Raw genomic sequence first — 20852 nt, forward strand, 5'->3', positions numbered from 1 at the left:
TTTTTTTTTTTTTCCATTTTAAATTTACTTTTGATCATGGTTTCCACTGAATGACTGATACTGCACTGTTGCAATCTAAAATAAGCTTGTTGGCAATGGAAGGGAAAAGAGTCCAGCACCCAGCAGTCAGAAAACCTGAATTCTCTCGTCTTGCCAGTAACTATGTGACTTTGGGTGAGTCACTTCCCCTCTAAGGGACTCAAGGTCCTTATCTACAAAAAAAGTACATTGCTCTAAAATGTAGAGTCTTAAATCATTTCTGTTGTCATTTATACCTCTGTGATTTGAAATGACTTGCAATACTGCTTAAGAGGTATAGTGAGAGCAAATGGGACTTTTTCAGAAAGAAAGCAAGCTTTCCCTTGAATGCCCTTCAGGGAAGTTTCTTAGGAAGTACTAATAAGGGCTGACCTCTAAAGAAAAGCTTTGCCCACTGGATTCACTAGATTGCCAAGTAAGAACAGAAGAGTTTTTTGGGGAAAGATTGTGTTGTAATATGATATTCTGGACCAGGAAATTTTCTCTCCATCAAGACATTCATCTAAAAGAGAGAAATATTTATTTATTCATTTATTACACATGTATTTGTTGAGCACCTACTGTGTGTGCAGGCACTGAACTACTTGATGAGGAAACAGCAGTAAACTAAACAGGGCACTCATTCTCATGGACTTATAGCCTTGCATGTGAAACAAAGAAATACGCACGCTAATTACAGATGGCAGTAACAACCATACAGGAAATAAATAGAGGATGTGCTTGAGAAGGCCGAAACCTACCGTCCTCTCTCACAGGAGGTGGTGTTGACCCTGAGGCCCAAGGGATGAGAAGGAGCAGGCTATGCAGAGAATCAGGGGAGAGCGTTTGAGGGCTGTGGAAAGGTCCTGCGATAAGACATTGAGAGGAGACAGTGTTAGATGACCAGAGAGAGATAAAGGATTCCTGGACTAGGGTTGTACTGTTGGAAATGAGAGAACTGAATAGATTTGAGATATATTTTCAAGATGGAAATGACAAGACTCAGTAATGAATTGAATATGGGGAGTGAGGGGTAAGGAGAAATCGAGGAAATGTCTAGGTATTTGTCTTAAGCAATTGAGTGGCTAGTGCCATTTACTGCATTTACTGAGATAGGGGAGTGGGTTTTTTTTTTTTGGATAGAAGAATAAAGAATTTTGTCTTAAATACACTGCATTTAAGATACCTTTGAGACATCCCAGGGGAGAGTCAAGGAAGCAGTGAGTTGTCCAAACCTGGAACTCAGGGCAGAGGTCAGGGCTCACCCCAGAAACGGGGGAGTCATTGGCGTGAATAGGTGGCATTATATGCTTGGGGCTGAGACCCTAGTGGGCAATGGTTCTCTACCTCAGCTGTCCATTGGGCCCACTCCCAGAGATTCTGATTTAATTGAACTGATGTGGGGCCTGGACACTCATTTTTCAAAGCTCCCTAGAGAGTTGGGTTTTTGTTGTTGTTGTTGTTGTTTTTTTTTAATCCAACTAGAAAAGAAGAGCCACTATTCAAGGGAGAAAGTGCACCTATAGAAGAGGATGCAGGACTGAGCTTTTACGTAGTCTTAAATATAACACAAGAGTTTTCCACTCTTTTATTGATACTTTTTATCCTGCTGGGAAGATCCAGTCTTTGGCTCTTTGGCTGAGGTTTAGTTCCCCCTGCACCACTGCCGAGTACCCTGTCCTTGGTTTAAGTCAGTGTGCTCTTTGTCTTCCTCGGTCGATTTCTTAGGGGATTGCTTAGGTGCTAAGGATTTAAAGTACATCTTCTTCCAGCCAATCATTCAAGTGTTACCCTGATGTGGTTTAGTGGTAGTGGGTTTTGTCATGCTTGAAAGACGAAGAGCCTGTTCAGCTTTTGCTCTTCATTGTATTGTATGAATTTTGTTGTGGTCGTGGTGGTGGCTGTGCAGGGGCGAGCATCTACAAGGAAAAACACACGTTTTTTCTATATATTCAGCCACAGAGAGGTGTCCCCTGAATTCCTCTAGGGTGCCTGTAGATACTTGGTAGCTCCTTTTGGAAGATAATTTCCAAAAGGTCATTAAGGCTTTTAAAGTTTCATCTGCTCTTAAAATTTTTCACACTTACCAGTGCTTCTCATGTCCTTTATTTTTGCCTCTATACCTCCAGTTACTCCTCTGAAGCACTGGGCTAAGAGAAAATAAAAGTGTACTCACACGTCCATATGCTGAGCTCAAATCTCATACGGTCTCCATGAAAACCTAATGAAAAGGCTGTAGAAAGCAGAGGCAAAGCTTATTAAATTTTCTTGTGACCCATGGCCCACATAAAGTCCCACTGAATAAAGGAACCATGCAAGATCATGTAGCCCTCCCCTCAGCCCTCAGGGAATCTGCCATTCCAAAAATATGGCCTATTAAAAAAAATAACTTCCAGGGACAATTCCATAAGCTTTCTTGTTAATGTTTACAGCTGTATCAACATCACACCAATACTTTTTTGTATGTGTGTGAGGAACAGAATCCACAGATTTAACTGTGACAAGTCCTATATAATTCCCTAATCATGAAACTAGTTAGACACAGCAAGATGTATTGATGGAAGTTTGTTTAGGGTAATGGGTGAGCTATTAACTTTGTAATTGAATCCTTGCTGCTCCTTCTACTCGCTTTGAAAAGTGGCCTTGACACTTCACAGGGCTTAGTTCTTAGGTATCTCACGTTGTTGATCTGGATATTTTTCAGTCCTCTGTAGCAGCTGGGAGAGGAAGGGGAGAGAAAGCTAGAATGCCAACAATGATGGAGCCACATGATGAGTGGACAGCTTAGTCAGCCAAGGCAAAAACCGTATCCTAGTCCAGGACGAGCTGGTCGTATCTGTGGACCGTGGGGTAGTTGTTTTACCTCTCTGGAGCTCGGTCACTTCATCTGTGAACAGCTCACTTGCTAGGGTCTAGGAGCTGTTTGGAGTAATCTCTGAAAGTTCTTTAGAGTTCCAAAATCTCTTTGTAATCTAGATAAAAAGTCATAAGTGGTAGAAAAAACAGCCATCAACAAACAGTGAACTACCCTATTTTTTTCTGATCATTTTTCTCCTGGTCTTAGTCCCTCTGTTATAGCAGATGCCCCAAACTTGCACTGGCAGGAAATAGGGTGGTGGGTGCATTTCAGTTAATGGGTCTAGTTGGAACATGTTTGGCTGTGGAGACAGCTACACTCATATTACCAAGCCTTGGCTTCCTGTCTGTTTTCTTTGGGCTGGGTAGGCAATGAAAAAGGAGACAGGAAAATACATTTTGGGGCAAATAAAATAAGGAATTTGTCTTATGAAGACAGCTTATAGTTGGGAAATTCTAATGTTCAACTTAACCCTATCCTGATATTCCTCTTATCCTATACTAAGTGGAAGATGAGCTGTTCTTGCTACCCATAGAATATCTCTTCCCATTACTGATAGTTCTTAATACTCCCCCTTCAATGTTTTTTTTCTTTTGCGGATATTAATCCTCATTCACTTAATCAAAAAGCAAATTCTTATCCCAGTCTTCTTAATCGCTCTTTAAATCAGCTTCAGTTACTTAACATTTTACTAAAATGTTAGGGCAACATACTAGGACGTCAGGGGTATGTAGAAGAAGGAATAAAGAATATGGAAGAACGAAGCCACAGTGTATTCCCGTTTATGTATTAGGCATTATTGTACTTGTTCACTGCAGCATGACCATACAGATTCACACTTAATTAATATTGCACCAAGACAATACTATACTATTTATTAAGATCTGATGATTTTAAAGAAGTCTTAGTACCTTCGTTATATTTTAATTTGTGTATTTCTTTTTAACATCTAAAATTCCTTGGATTTTAGACTTGAATAAACTAGAAGAGAGATTTTTTTTGTTGTTTAAATAATGGATTCTCACATTCACATGATAACCCAAAGGGTATTTTTCAATTTCTTTTATAAAACCACAGTACTAGATTTAAAATAAAAATGCATTCTTTGTGATTTAACATAGTTTATTATATGCTTTCAGGCTTTGGCATATCACAAAATTCCTCTTGAGAAATTGAGTTTCTGTGCCTATATTTCTGTTTTTTTCCTCCTAAAGGGGTTCTAGGATTGAGTTTTAATTGATCAGAAAAGAGTCTCAGTAAGGTATTATTTGTAACATGAAAAAGAAAAAGTCACCATGGTCATCATGGAAATTTCTCTTTGACAAATGTGTTTGTCTCTGTTTCTGCCCCAGCGTGGGGATAGTAGGTGTCACATGCACAGACTCTCTGAACTTTCAGGGGAGGTTTTGTCCTTCATGCAACAAGGGAATACACCCCAGTACACAGTCCCCTTTCCCTTCCTCTCTGAGAAGGGGAGAGGAGGCACCCAGAGGGTTCCTCTTGAGCTCCAGCATCCTGGCCTCGCTACTGATGCTGGACTTTTAGTCACCCTCTGGGACCCTCAGCTCCCTGTTTATAGAATAGAACAAGGAATTCTTGCCACTAGATGATGCTTTATATAGACACTTCATTATGAGTACCAGTATTGATAATTCCTTGGCTTAAACCCCCGGTATGTATGTTCACATATCTATTTAGCATGGTCAATTGTTCAGCTAATTAATATGCTTTTATTTTATGATTTGCTGTTTCCAGGGCACAGACAGAAGCTTGATGACTCTAAACCTAGTTTGTTCTCTGACCGCCTCAGTGATTTAGGGCGCATTCCTCATCCCAGTATGAGAGTAGGTGTCCCGCCTCAGAACCCACGGCCCTCCCTGAACTCTGCACCAAGTCCTTTTAATCCACAAGGACAGAGTCAGATTACAGGTAAGACAGACTCCTAGGTTTCACTTGCACAGACATTGGCAGGCTGGGGGTGAGGGGCTACCAGATAAGATGTGTTCACTTCAAAACTCCTGGACCTATGAAATGGCTGATTATTAAAGGATCAAGACTTGAAGACACAGACCTTCTTTTTTATAAAAGAAATTCCAGTATTCAGTCACTTTGGAATGAAATGTGGGTGAAGTTTCTACTGACGCTGGACTCTGTAGTCACGTCAGTCTGCACACTGGTGGAATGGTAATGACTATGTTCTCGGGGAGAATGTTTGTTACAAGTTTCTGTACTGTGTCCAGGCGGTGCAGGGGATAACATCACACCCTCACTATTAGAAAATTAGAGCTACCGTCTCAGATTTGGGCTTAAATTTCTTTTATGTATAACTATTTCATTAAGTTTTCTTGAAAATTGCCGAGGGCTAACAGGAAGCCTTGATTGGTGGTTATAAGGCAAGGTCAATGAGCGGCTCATCGGGCAGACCCAATTTACTTCTGATTCACATTTAACTCTGTTTCCTCAAGTGACATTTCTCTTTATACACTCTAGTAAGCCGCTTACTTTACCTTTATTCTTAAAAATTCACATCAGCATTGCATTACAGACTAATTCACATTTCGTACATTAAAGACGCCCACCTTTTTTTTTTTTTTTCCAGCCCCACTTATACAAAAACAGATCTTATTTTAGGACTAGTCTGCTTGCTTTTAGGTCATGCTGACAAGAGAGCGTGTTAATCATCAGAGATCTTTAATTTGCAGATCACAAGTATTGAGAGCCGAAAGAAATACAACATGTCATCTAGTTGCTATTGTTGGCAGAGGTGGACTAGAATAGAGGGGAAAATAAAACAAAATGTACAATAAACTCTCAAAATGGGTATTTTTTAATGGTTAGGTTTTTATCTATAGTGGTTAGGTTTAAGAGGCCTCAGTGGTTTATAAACATAATTGTTTATAAATTAAATGACCTCCCTTTCCTTCTGTCCTGCCCACATTAGTTTTATGTCTTCTTGGATATTTACTTAGAGTAGGTTTCTGTGGGTATAGGAATATTAGTCTGAATATACCTGTATGCCTGAGTATCTGTTTAAAAAATAGTACAGAATTATAAAAATAAAATATCTGAACACTTTAGAGAACCAGATATCTGTATCTTAGTAGAGCTCTGTGAAGAATAGTGAATAACCATGTCTTAGCCTAAATAAATTTCTAAATGTTAGTATGTAGGAATCAAACAGATAATGTGTTTAGGAGACATGTGTCCTTGATAAAAATGCAAACATGAAATTCACACTAATGTGAATTTGAAGCTTATAGCTACAGGTGCTTCTGCATTTAAAGTAGTAGACTTTGGATCACTGATTAAAGTTCACAGTACCTGTCCTTTTGTCTTCATAGTAATCCTTAGATGGGGTGTGTGTGTGTGTGTGTGTGTGTGTGTGTGTATGTAGAAGCAAGTGTACACATACATAACAGTGTTTATGATTTGTAAGGGACTTATAATGGCTAGTTATATGTATTTATATATTCTAATTTTTAATTATTTGCTAATTATATTTTGCTAATGACTAATGCTTTTAAAATGATCTTTGGAACCTGTGTGTTGCTAAATTCACTTAAGAAGTTGCTTTTCTCAAGATTTTGTCCTCAGACCTAAAGATGACATCATAAAATATAACCAGCCAAAAAGTTGGTAAAAGTTATGAAGAAGAGCTACATTTTAGCAGCAGTGCCCCTCTTCCCCCGTCGCTATGAGTGCAGAGAGTGTAGGGCAGGTTGATGCCAGAAGAGCACCTGAGCAGATCGGTGTGTGGCCACCTCCACGCACGGAGCACTGCTCCAGTTGTGAGCCGCTCCCCACCCTCCTCCATTTGGAAGCTCAGGGAGGTTAAGGTCCTTGTCTACAGTTTCATAGCCAGGTAGTGGCAGAGCAGAAGTAGATCTCTTGACTCCTAAGGCAGTATGGTTTTTCTTTTACAATACCATGCTGCAACTCCATCATGATCATTTAGAAATAGTGTTTCAATAGTCACTGGATATATTTCTAAAAATGAAAATAGAAAACAAGTTTATTTCTAGGTACTGAGAGCTTTTTGGAATTTTATTACAAGAGTATTAGCTCTGCATTTTGGGATTATAGCATAGTAGAATTGATTTCTAGATCAGTCTTCTCTCTCTCTCTCTTTTTATTTTTTACATCTGCTAGGTATTGCGCCCAACAACTTTCTCAAACTTTCCAAATCTGAAGAGTCACACACACATACGTGACACCCGTACCCACTTTTGGCCACGTGCACCTTATTTAACTTCTCCCATATTGTTAACGAGACAATACAAGTATTTGCCCATAACCAAGGATTTCTACCATGCAGAGTTCTCCCATGACCAAATTATTAGGAAAACCCAAGAACACCCATAACAGCAGCAACTTCAAAGTAAACTTTAGATATTATTTTTTCCTCTCTGGATTGATTTTCTTATTTATTGAGTAAGTATGACACTTAGAGCCTACCACATATAGAGAATTGGGTCACAGGTAATATGAGGAGAGAAGAAAAGTTCTGTCCTTGAATTAAAGTCTAATTGAAGAGAAAGTTACTTTTTTGTGTCCCAGGCTATGATATTGTTGTCCCTTGAGTACACATTCTTCTCTCTCTACCCCGCTCCTTAGTCTGTTCTACCTGCAGTGGTCTCTGCCCACTGACGGGACCCACCCATCTTTTAGGTCACTGTTACCTTCTTCAGGAAAGAATCCTGGAACTTTCATCTAGAAGGCTGCTTATCCATCTTCTAAGCTTTAGTTGAGATAGCCTTATATTATAGCTCCTGTGAATTTGCTTTTTTCTCTCCTGCTAGATTATACATTCTTTGAGGGATTTAATATAGGGATTAATTTTCTTTTGTGCCTCCTAGCATACTGGTAGCATCTCATTAAATGTTGAATTAATAAAAGTTTAGATGAGAAGCAATCAGTGCAAGAAGAGGGGGAATATCATGCCTTGTTAGCATTAACTCTTCTTTCTAATTTCCTATTCTGGGGTGTCACTGTTCCCTGGTAGTAAACAAGAATGACAGAAATCACATTTCAGTGTAGCACTTACATAGTTAAACCATTTGGTGTCATTCTAGTTTTGGACCTACGTAATTGCATGATTAAATTTAAATTCTACTTAAGAGCCTACCAATAATGGATTTTGTAACTTCTTTGTAATGTGTCACATCTGCATTTTTAGTTCATGGAACTCTTCAGATAAAGATATTTGTAACAAAAAGGGCCCAGTTAACTCTTACTGGCTTGGCTTTTTTGATATCTCAAGCTCTTACCCCAAAACTGAAGATAATGATCATGGTTGTATAGTCACTACTAGTTCTCACACTTGCCAACGTAAAAGGCAAGTCAAACTCCTAGAAGTGCCAAATGAAATTAGAAATCATAAATTGAGGAAGTCATAAGCACTTAGTGTTTCATGTGTTGCTCTTCAGTGTCTCTTGCAATTCCTAGGGCTAGAGATTCTAGGAATCTCTCGGAATGCAGTGGGCTGGCTTCTTAGCATTGCTGGTCTGATGGTGTCACTGTGTTGTGGTCTTTAGTGGCTGAAGTTCTGTCCCGTAAGCTGACGGCCCAGGGCCTCCTAACGGCTTCCTGAGGAAGTAGCTTCCCCTGTACCTTTTCTTATCTTTTAGACATCTGGTGCCTGTCTCTGGGTGCTAAGAAACACCTAGTGTGTCGCAAATGTCTCCTTTGGACTTAGAATGTGGCAATAGCAATAGAGTAGGGAAAGCGTGTTAGGAGAGATCACTCAAGATAATTACTGTTTAAAACTCAGTGCTTCCTGGATGGATGAATGGCTCCTAAAAAAAAAAAAAAAGCTTACTTAGGCTGTTGGGTTTGGTGGACTGGAACTTTCATCTAACCTTTGGGGTGTGCATTGTGCTGTTCTGTTATTCAAGTCAATAAGATAGATACAGTTTCTGTTTCCAAGGAGCTTACATTTTAGTGACAGATATTAGGTAAATAAGCATACACATAAGACAATTTTAGATTATAGTAAATGTTTTGAGAAAATATAATAGGATAATGCAATAGCAATTTAAGAAGGGAAGAAGCTAACTTTGATTAGAAAGTTTGGAAAGGGCTCTTTGACGAGCTTTGAAGGTCTGTGAGCAACAGCATTTCAGGCAGTGAGAAGCTCACGCAGAGGGTCTCAGGAAGCAGTGAATGTGGTGTTTACGGGACAGGAAGGTCAGTGTAGGCGGAAAGCAGTGAACAAGGGGAATGATGATACAAAAAGGCAGGCAGGGGCTAGATTACAGAGAGTCTTCAAGGCCCTGACAGGGAGCTTGGTTGGGTTTTGTTCTGATTACAGAGGGATACTACTGCAGGATGTGAAGCACAAGGATATTATATGTTTTTTAAAAAATCACTTTGGATGCTATGTGGAGCATAGATTATAAGGGGGCAATGGTAGAAGCAGGGTCATCATTTTGGAGGCTACTGTCGTAGCCCCAGGAGAGAGTTGAGGATGGTAGTATTTTTCTTTCTTCAAAACTCAGGTCAAATGACGGTACCTCTGCCAGGTCCCTCCCCCCCTGAGCTGAGTCTAAGTTTTCCATACTGATGACAATTATTTGTTTACATGTCTGTCTCCTCCATCAGATTTTGAACTTTCAAAGTCTAGGGCCATGTTTGTTTATTTCTGTATCCTCCTTGTCTTACATAGTGCCTTCTGCTTGGTGACTTTGGTTTGGTGATAAATGAATAAACAGGTCATTAACTTCTTCAGGAAGTGCTACCTATTATTATTCTAGCCCTAATATTTTTCTAGTACCTATTGGATTGAATTTCTGTTAGCTACCATTTACTGAATGTGTATCGTGTGCCAGGTATCATTTAATGGGGTTAACTAATTTAGAACTCACAATAGCTCTATGAAATAGGTGGCTTTGTTATGAAAACTGAGGCTCAGAGAAACTAAAACACTTGCCCAGGGTTCCTCTTACCTTTCGTAAGTGATAAATATAGGAAACAAATCAGATCCACATAGCTCTTAACTACTACACACCCTTGAGATGCTGACACATACTTCTATCAAGGCTCTGTTTCTTCCCATTTCAGTACCTAACAACGTTCATTTATGCAGCTCTTTACCATTTATGAAATGGTTTTACATAAAGTTCTTATTAAAGCCTTAAAACAGTTCTGAAAAGTATATGTTTTGCAGGTGGAAGAAATCACATCTTTGAGAAATGACTTGCTGACGGCCTCTTCAGCTATTACACTTGACTGTGAGCTTCAGGTTCTTAGCAGGCACTCACCGTCATCCCCATCAAGCCAGGCGTGCTGCAGACTGTCTGAGTGACATGTGTCCTAAGGGACTGATTTCTTGTTTTCTTTCCAGTGGATATTATTTGGGATCCATAGAGACAATATTTTCATAAAAAGAATTCATTAGGAGTATCTGAATTATGCTTTAAAATGAATTATAATTATTTTAAGCAATTACATTATAGTTACATGAGCATATATATTCAAGGTAACATTTTTTAGGAATATCTTGAAAAACAACTTGCCAGACATCATGCAGAATAACAATAATCTTATCAGGAGCTACCTTGACTGAATCGAAGTTGTTTCTAACCAGCTTTAGTCCAGTTCTGCGTTTCCTTGGCAAACAATGCTTCTTTAAACATTAAGGGAATTTCAGCCATTTCAGCCAGTTGGGCCTGGGCTACGTATATGTCTGGCTGTCCTAGGCCTGAGTCCACTGTGCTCACCCCAAAACATTTACTAGTGTAATCCTTTAAAAAAAATAGGAAGGCACAACTAAGTAGTACATGTCTCAAATTATTGTTTTATTCAAGTGCCAAGTAGCCACACGGTTCTTTAATGTGAAACCATTTGGGAGGTGCAGTGGGCGTGGGGTAGGGGGGTGGCGGCTGTGAGCGTGAGGGAGAAGGAGCCGCCAAGAGGCTCCGTGACTGTGAGCGGAGGAGCGACTGCAGGCGCTGTCGGTGTGAGAACTGGAGGGTCTGGAGAGCGGGAGTGAAGTGAGGTCTCATGTTTTATGACCACTGTGGTCCTACTCACCTGTAGCCACCTTGTGTCTTATGATTTAAGTGGTGAACTTAAATTACCACAGTCAAAGACAGGTTGTTAGAAGTACTGTTCTTTTATGTTGCTGGTGCTAGGTTTTAATTTCTGAAGTTACTAGAAAGTCTCGTCCTGTCGTCTTCCTTTCAGAGCTTTTTGGCAGGATAGGCAAGTAAATTTGCTGCTGCCATGCACACGGGTGAGCAGGAATTATCTTTAGAGGGGATTGCCATTTGCAGTCTTTATGAAAACATGCCACAGATTCTGAGTGCAAACGCTCTTTCACACCTGTGCAGCTCTGGCAGCCACCTTATGAGGAAGGGCAGAGTTCACGTCCTGCCCGTGCTGGCTTTTGAGGATAAAACTCAGTAAGATCTTGGGAAGGGCTGGTGGTCAGCACATCATGTTGTTGCTTTACCTGTTAGCAGCATCCGTAGATTAGTTTCCTATGGGTCTCTGGACTTCTGTCCGTTGGGATGTCCTTATTAACCGAAGATGCTTTGATTTCATTATGCTTTTAGAAAAACAAAGAGGGGTAATGGTCCAAGAAAAATTAATTTTTTGAGTTCCACAAACTTGTCTTTATAATTTCCCCCGTCTAGAATAGAAAATGCATAGTTAATATCTAATTGTGGTAAGAGGACTCCATTTCCTACATAATGTCTCACTTAATGTCTCCATTTCTAGGCTGTCTTTAGGTCTCTGCCCAGTGGAAATCTCATTTTCTTTCTCTTATTCTTTTTTGAAGCATTATCTTTCTCTCTTTAGTTTTATATTTAGTTACAGCTTTATATACATATATATATGTAAATGTTACATATGCATATCATTTTCCTCTATTAGTTGCCTAAGGACCTCTCTCTCCCCCTTTTACCTTTTGCAGCGGACTGTGGGACTGCGTAATGATTAGAATAGGGGGCTGACTTTGAATGAAATAGTCAACCTACAGGGCTAACCCAGGGATGTTCGTGTGGTGTATTTTGATATTTAAACATAGATGGGCACCCAGAGCTTCAAATGTAGAGTTGGTGTGTATTGTACTGCGTAGTATTAAAATTAGAAACAATATTATTTTATATATATTATCAGCTTAAAAAGTATTTTCATTCCATTTTTCTCCTTTCAATATATACAGAAGTATTCCAGGAATATAATTGTATGGTACTACTCCCAAGTGCTTTGTTTATTTTGTTAACTGTTTAAAAACCATTGGAAAAGACAGATTTCACAGAGGAGTTAGTATTGCGAACCTTATTTAGGGAATGAGGAAACTTAGGCACCAGGAGATCTGAAATTCTCAGAGCTGAAGCTAGAAATCAGGGTCCAAGGAAGGTAAAACCTGACAAGGTGGTTTAGGTGGGGAGCAGGTGAGAATATAGAGAAAAGGGTTAAGAATAGTAATAAATGTTTGGAGCTGTCTCCGCGGTGAATGGTGTGAAATGAAAATGACTTTGGTTGAGTATCATTGAGGAGCCAGCTAAGGAGCGAGATCATTGGAGGAGACAATCAGCACAATTATGGGATTATCTCTTACAGTGGTTACAGTTTGTGAATAGGAGTGGGCTCTGGTGTGGTGGATCTTCAGTGAGAATGACAATTTCTTGTAAGACTCAGTACAAGTCAGGGAAACAAGGAAGATGTTGAGCCAGTTACCAACATGAGGGAATGTTCTGAAGGTTTGCAGGTTAGCATAAAGATGGACGAACTTCTGAAGAGAAGTTGGCTCCTCTTGTGGCCTTGGAGAAAGGAAAGATTAGGAGGAAAGATCTGGGCAAGACCAAGGTGGGACTTAGGAATGTCCAGCGGAAAGGTTGAGGGTGGATGGGAGCTCTTGGCTGTTCGTCAGCCATTTCTCCTTTGAGAGATGGAGGTCCGGCATCTTGCTCTGCCTCCTCCAAAGCTTTACTTTGACACTGCTTTGGGAAAACACAGTCCTCCAGCTCTGTATGACCAGGGCGGGAGGGGTCTGTTAGAACTCTGTTAGTAAATACATCCCATGATTGTGTTAACTTTTTGTCTTCCCCTCTGTTGCTTGCAGTCCATGAAAGGCCGCTCTCAGGGCGGGCTTCCTCCGTCCTGCCTTGGAGCTGACCAAATGCATCACTGTGCTTTTGTTCTATTCAGTTTCCTTATGGCACTTCCACGTCCTCTTTCTATTTTGTAAGGGTTATTTTGTAGTTCTGATTCTTCATCCAGTGCCCTGGCTCTCCCTTAACAACTTTCTCTCATCTTGAAGCTTAAAAAGTTTGCTTCTAATTCTTCAGGACTTTGATGAAGAAGATGGATATAGCTAGGACTCCAGTATTCCTGAATACACTACTGTGTACCTCTCTCAAAGCTAACCTTGATCCATATCAATGATCAAATCACATCAACCAGCTATAAATCAGGTTGGCCTCTTAACTAGCAACCAGTCACATTAGAGATAAGGCATATATCTTTGCTTGGGTCAAGATACACAATAGGTAGATGAGCATTCTTTTAATCTATTGTTCTAGTAATCCTAGGAAATAAGTTTTAGTGAACCCTTTCTGCTTTCTGGTAGTCACTGTGGAGATCAAGGTGAAAAGTTCACAGAACATTGTATACAGACTATTAAAAGTAACTTAAGGATTTTTAGTGGACTGCAAGTATGTCAATAACAACAATAGCTCAAAAAAAACACAACCCAACAACAACAAAAAACCAAACCCAGAACAACTGCAGATGGTTCCTAACTTATAATTTTTCAACTTCATGATGGTGCAAAAGCAATACCTATCCAGTAGAAACCAGCTAGGCTAATATGGTGTTCAGATTTATGACGTTTTCAGTTTATGATGGGTTTATCAAGACATAACCCTATCGTAAGTCAAGGAGTATCTGTAGTTGAAGTTTAGATTTTACCAATAGCTGTGCCATTTTCAGAATAAGCTAAATGGGGTGAAAGAATGTAAAACTACTATATATTGTAAACTTTAAAGGCATTATTTTCAAATAATTAAATAATTTAATAATTGTCACATGGAAAAGTACTCCCAGAGAGCAAAGCTAAGATTAGTAGTCAGTGGAGTTGCAGGGAGACATGTTTTACTTAATATAAGGAAGAACTTTGTAGATCATGCTCTGTAAACTAGAAGCCCTTTGCCTAGCAGGTGCCACAAATTCTTCCAACCTTGTGGGGGTACTTCATCTTGGAGGAGAAACTTTAATGCATTTAAAGCAGCAAATTGCTCTTCCTTATCTCCTTACCTCTCTTGGGCCTTAATTTCCTCTTAAGCGTGTTTGTTCTGCTCCTTTTACTTGAAAAAACATTCTTGATAGGGAAGATTAAATCAAAGTAGTATTGGGTAATTTTCCTTTATAACTGTCATCAGTAAAAATTATGTCCATTGTTCTCAAACATTGTTGTACATTAGCATCATCTGGAGAGCTCATTCAATGTACAGATGCCCCAGCTTTACCCCTGAACCAGAATGTACCAGGTGGAGCCTGCCTCATTCACCAATGCAGGCCCAAGGCCAGTCACCCTAGGCTGGCCTTGCTCACCCAGAGCCAATCCTGATCCAGCCAGGGGCGTCTCAAAAGTCTCATTTTCATGGTCAGATGATGTGTGGGGGCAGTTAAGTGCCCTAGGCTCTTCCTGGTTTCCTGAGTGCAGCTCCTGGACTCCACCCCTGTGTCCATTTCGGCTTCTGTTTTCCCTGCACACCCTTCCCTGTGTGCCCAGTCCTAGACTGGCTTCTCCCCTGTTTCTATTATGATGCTGTCAGAGGGAGATCTCAAATGTGCATGTCTGATTATGTCACCCCACACTTAAAAACACCGCAGTGACCTTCCATTGCACTTCCAGTGTAGCCCAGCAGGTTTTGCATGGCCTGGCTCCTCCCTGCCTGCTCTCCAGTCTCATGTCACACTCTTTTGAACCTTTTGTGAGTAACCCAACCAAACTGGCTTTCTCAATGCTCACCGCGCCCCCGCCCCCCTCCCCCTACAGACTATACTGCCTCAGTCCCAGGAACTTGATACATGCCGTTCACTTTTCCTCAAGTTCTTCTATTCCCACCTATTATCTACTAGACCTCTGCTTGCCATTCAGTTCTTGGCTTAGTCACCACATCATTAGAGAAAACTTCCCTGACCCCCAGGCGTGATTGGAGTCCCACTGTACATTCTTAGAATGCCAAGGATATCTCATTTTTGCATTTACCACAGTTGTATGATTAGTTGATTATCAGTTTCACCTGTCAAACTGAAAACTCTATTAGGGCAGAGATGAGGTCTGTCTTTACCATTTATATCCCTAGTGCCAAGCACAGTGCCAGAGTAGGCACCCAATAAAATATTCTTTGAATGAATGGATGAATGACTGGGAGGTAATTCTTAGAACCATGGATACTGTCATCTGTTGGACAACTGGAATCACCGTGCCTGGGATCTTCTATAACACCCTGGATGTTGATATCAAACTGATTTGAACCTAACTTTATTGTACCCACTTCAATACTGCGGTTTGAACTAAGGGTCACTTCCATTGGCTAGTACCACATCCCAGTTATAGCTCAAGTTGTGGTCCTACCTGTTTGTAGTTTCTTCCTCTTTCTCTGCTGACTCTACTTTTGAGGTCTAGGATGTGCTAAGGGTGAGACCAGGTTAAGTGTGACAGGTAGTATAACATCTTATTTCTTCTGTTAGGTTTGTCTGTCTTTCTTTCTTTCTTTCTTTCTTTCTTTCTTTCTTTCTTTCTTTCTTTCTTTCTTTCTTTCTTTCTTTCTTTCTCTCTCTCTTCCTTCCTTCCTTCCTTCCTTCCTTCCTTCCTTCCTTCCTTCCTTCCTTCCTTCCTTCCTTCCTTCCTTTTATTTTAAATAAGGACATCCCCTCATTTTCTGTAAGAGAGTTATGAGTTCCATTCAGCCAAAAATTGGTGATACTTAAAAGGCATTTCTCACTACTTTGTCCTAATAATTCAATTTCTTTCTGGATTTTCTTCGAACATTCTTTTTTACAGGATATGATGTCTTAAGCTTTATGTAGCATTTTGTATTCTCTTCCCTGTTGTTGTCTCCTAAGATTTACTAAGTTTCTCTTTTCCTATTTTAACATAACCTGTTGTCATGCCTGGTATACCCTATATAGCATCCAACTTTACTCAGTTCATTGCTTTCCCCGCCCCCCCTCCCTTGAATTTCATTCTAGAGCTCTATGACTCAGTTGGGTCATTTTCTGCCAAGTGACTCTGATAGCCTCCTTGGTCAGTTTGAGAAATCCCCCAGTGGGAACAAAAGGGGGAATCAAAGCCCTGCTCTGGGTGCCTTCTTTGCTGACGTGAGCCCAGCCCTCTGTGCAGGCAGGTCCGTGATGGCAGCGCCCGTCAGAACATTTCAGCGCCCCCCCAAGTCAGCCCGATGTGGCTTTAGTAATTTCTTTTTAAAAATTTTATTAAGTTTATTGAGGTGACATTGGTTAAGCTTTAGTAATTTCTGTTGCAACTGAGTAGTTAGAATTATAGCATTTCATAGCTAGACAACATTTTAGAAATAACCCATTTATTCTCATCTTACAGGTGAAAAAAGTAAGACTCAGAGAAGGTAAATTATTTGTGCACAACTGCACAGTTAGTGCCGAAACCTCCGGTCCAGGGCTCTTCCTGTGCTTGAAGGAACCTGTTTGTTTTAAGACTGTGTTTTCTGTTAGTCAAGAAAACCAAAAGTGGGAAAGTTTATTCAGAAATTCAGTCCAGCTAAAGGGTTATTAGAGAAGACATGAATTTAACATTTAGTGTTTAGTATAAATTGTTTTGAAATGAGCCTTAATGTGAGTATTATCTGTACCATGAATGTTAGTGTATCTATATTATGAATGACAGTAATATGACAGAAATAGTTGAGGATAGGAAATTGTAAATCTGCCTCTCTCCATTAGTATTATTGACTTTACTTGACCCTGGTTACAATTGAGCGGCATAATGTTAAACCTGTAGATTGTGTATACAGTTCATTTTAAATATCTCAGTTTTCTCAAGAAATATTTGAGGTCTACACAGCCTGTCTGAGTACTGATTAGAGAAAAAAAATGAGTGGAGGATAAGGAGGAGAGATGTGGATCTCTGTAATTGTACCCTACTCCCCAAATGCAGCAGGTGCTCACTGTAGACACACTGAGCTTTGGCAGAAATCACTGGCTGGTGTCAAATCACATTACACAGAAGCCTGCTGGCAGCACAAACAGGAAGAAGCCTTTCGTGTGCTGGTTCAGGCGTAGCCCCTGTTGACTTGTTTCCTACCCTCTCTGCGCGAAGTTCAGCACCATGCCCATGGTGTGCCTTCTTGTGAGTGATCCTTAGGAAAGCAGGCCCTCTTCGCACCCACACATGTTTAACCGAAGTGTTTACAAAAGGAGGCCTGCTAAGAGCAGCCACTGAGTTTCCACACATACCTTTCACTGAACTTTAGGAAACTCTCTGACCACTCTGCTCACCCCCTTCAAACTTACTAAGAAAAGACTTTTACATGTCTTCCCAGAGTCAGTTCATTTTCCTAGGGTACCTTTTTTCTAACCATCTGCGTTCCTCCTTCCTCTCTTATTATGGCCCTAAGTGTTTAGAGTTAATTATGCAGACATGAAATTTAGCTTTTCAGTCAGTCACTTGAAAGTATGGCAACTCTTACGTATCATTTCAGGAAACGCATAGCCACTCTGTCCTTTTCCCCGTTCCAGGTATAATCTTCAGAAGCTATGGTCCAACTCAAAGAAGAAAGCTTGCTTTTCTCATACTACAGGATTCTATAAATGATCGTCTCCATTTTTGCTTGATGCAAAGACAACTTGGGACATGAGAACCCTCCTCCCCCAATTAGCACTTATGATCATCCCCTGGTTATGTTGTCTTCTATACTTTTATGTTTTGGAGGTTTGCAGAATGGAAAGCAGATGCAACTGATCTCCAAGTAGCTTAAGCTGAAGGAAGGCCACCCTAGAGGGAGAAATTATAAAGTCCACTCCGATATTGGTGTTCTGTGGTTCACCTCTATCTGCACAGCTTTTTTAAAGAGAAGTACATGCTTTGAACATTTTTGAACTTGTTGTTTTGCATCTCTTTGTTTTACTTTCCCAACTAGTTGTATAAGCTTTTTCCAGGCAAGAAATGTCTATTGTTGCTTATCTGTCTCAGACCATCACACTGCCATGTTGGCATACAGGAGCTGTTTATCACAATAGAAACTGATAATTTGCTGATTCACCAGAACAACATAAAAAGCTTCCCCCCCTCAGAAGTCCTGTGAATGTAACAGGTATGATCATTTGTACTTTGTAGATGAGAGAGGAATAGCTAAGTAAGAGCCTTGCCCTCAACCGAGTGAGTTGGAGAGAAACTGCCAAGTGCATGTGGCCTCGGTACACCTGGTGTTTTTTTACCTGCAGGCTGTATGGAGAGACACTGTGCACTAAGGGAGTAGCTGTGTGTGACAGACGGTGCCTTGGTTGGAATGAATGCTGAAGGGATTCCTTGTGTCAAATGACTGGTTCCTTTTCATTTAACCTGAACTCTTAGTAGCTAGATTTGGTCTACTCTTACAAAAGAGACCACGATTTCTCCTGGAAATGTGCTGTTGCAGATCCGAGGTGTCCAATAAATTGCCTGACCTTCTATGCCTGGTGGTAGTCCTTAGCATGCTTTCGCAGTTAGGGCTGGGGTCTGTTTTCTCATTGGTTTCATCTCCAGAGGGGGAGCTCTGCTCTGCCCTCATTCTTCTGCTTCTTTCTCTTCTTTCCAATTTAGTCATTTTGATTAGCCACATCCTGCCTATGAGTACAACAGGCCCATAATATAGGAAAGATCTGATTTTCTCTCTTAAGTTTGTTACAGGTCAAACTTGATTACAACTTCCCTTCAAAACTTCCCTTTTTAGGTACTAGGAGAGAAGCTTGGGAGAAATAGCAGTGGTGTCCTATTTAAATTGCAGATTTCCCAAGGACTAGAGGATGTGCACCAACACCAAGGGTTTTGTTTTTAAGTTGTCATATCTATATGACAATTTTGAATTTCTATAATATACTAATAAAAGTAATATTGATACTGTTTCTGAAGATTGCTGTGTAAAAATAATGAATTAGTTTTTGAAACACCATAAAAATAAATAACGTAGTTTTCATGTCTTGAAAATTCTGTGAAATGGAGTTCAGTTATTGTCGCAAAACTTGTGAGTGCTTATAGGTAAGTACAAGCCACCCAGGATATAACATCGAGACTATGATCGACCTCTCTATTCTCTGAGATACAAAAATCAAGGATATTCTTATTTGAGTTGGAGTGGGAGGACATGATTCTTCTCTCCATGTTTCTGCTGACTCAAAAAGACCAATAGTTCAGTATAACTCTAGATGGCGTGGAGTGAACGAATGGATTATACTAGCTCTGTGGGACCGGAGGTTGAGATAAAGTCAGTGTCTTGCCTGTTAGTGGTTAATTGGTAGGTTTGACTAAGAGGTAGGCCCTGTACTCCTCCTTATTAGTAACCTCCGGATTGACTGGTGATACCTAAAAAACATGTGTCACCTGCTCTGACTCATCCAAGTTAAGAGTGAATCTCAGAAGTCTCATATTTCTTCAGGAAGTTGAGTTCAGAAATCTTTCATGAGATCAGGTTAAGGTGACTTTCTTCTACTGTAAATGTTAGTAATTGACCACAACAAAGCAAATAGGCTCTAATCGTACATTTGTGATAGGATTATATTTTTTTGGTGATTGGGCATTTAGGAAGTCAAGATATTTTATAGCCATTTTTCTCCACTAAAACTTTGAAAAAAGTTGAAGTATACAGTACTGAAAATACACTAAAACAGATTAGAATTTCTTGTTCTGGGAGAAACTAAGACGAAGAAGGAACATGATTAAGGTTAAATGACTGTAATGTGTATTGACATGACCAGCACAGATATAGTCTCCAAATAGTGGACTTCAGAACTGTAGGAAGCTTTCTAAAAGTTGTCCTCTGCTAGAGTAAGAGTTTACGGGCTGGAAACATACATACAGAATGAATGTTCAGTAAAGACATAGGTTTTAATAGTGAACATTTATTGGGTCCTTTTCTGTGCTAAGTTTGTTACTATATTATCTCACTTAATCTTCATAACAACTTTAGTGGGTAGGTCTATTTATCTCCATTACACAGATTAGCAAACTTCAAGTTCAGATAGGTTATACAGTTTCTCCAAGATCACCCAGGCCAGAAATGGTGGAGCTGGGATTGAGGATGGCTCCTTCACGGGGTATGAGGGAAGGCATAGGGTGTTTGGAGACCATTGCTTGTTTTTAACATTGCTGTTCCACAGAAGGAGTATAGTCAGTAATATTGTAGTAACTGTGTATCGTGTCAGATGGGTACTAGACTTATTGGAGTGATCATTTCATAAGTTATATAAATGTTTAATCACTATGTTTTATACCTAAAATTAATATTTTATGTCAACTGTAATTGAATATGATTTTTAAAAATATTGCTGTCCCTTTTAAAATTACTTATACTAAAATCTAGTGATCCTCATATGGCAGTTCTTGTGTTTTACTTCTCTTTAGTAACTCTGTCTTCTTAAGTAGGTCATTTTCATAGAATGTTAATGAGAACCTTGAAAGAGAATATGGCTGGACTGTAGCCTGGCCTCTGAGAGACAAAAAAACAAAACAAAACAAAACAAAACCCCCCCAAAACCCATCAAAAAAAAAAAAAAAAAAGCTCACCAAGAGAGATCTTCTCACTTCTTTAGGGATAGTGAGAAGTTATTTTTGCTAATCTTGGCTATCTTCAGGAAGAACTTTCACTAAAGGATAGTTTTAACTATCCTTTAATAGACTGTCTTAGTGTATATTCTGGCAGTCAGAGAGTTTATATAAAAGCCAAAACCTCATTGATATAACTTTTTTTATAGGAGAAGGTAGAAAATGACTAACTACTACTAATGTAAA

The 20852-nt window shown here is 39.8% G+C and overlaps 1 protein-coding gene across 2 annotated transcripts in view; it reads left to right on the forward strand.

Annotated features, from left to right (window-relative positions):
* Positions 1-20852, forward strand: part of RUNX2 (RUNX family transcription factor 2) — a 119670-nt gene that overhangs the window by 62916 nt on the left and 35902 nt on the right. For both annotated transcript variants that reach the window (XM_054569441.1, XM_054569440.1), the window contains exon 4: positions 4631-4804. In XM_054569441.1, the coding sequence (XP_054425416.1) occupies positions 4631-4804 (174 nt within the window). The remainder of the gene's footprint in view (positions 1-4630; positions 4805-20852) is intronic.

This window comes from Pteronotus mesoamericanus, unplaced genomic scaffold, assembly GCF_021234165.1.
Source record: "Pteronotus mesoamericanus isolate MK-2021 breed Mesoamerican mustached bat unplaced genomic scaffold, CSHL_Meso_final contig_20, whole genome shotgun sequence".
Lineage (NCBI taxonomy): Eukaryota > Metazoa > Chordata > Mammalia > Chiroptera > Mormoopidae > Pteronotus > Pteronotus mesoamericanus.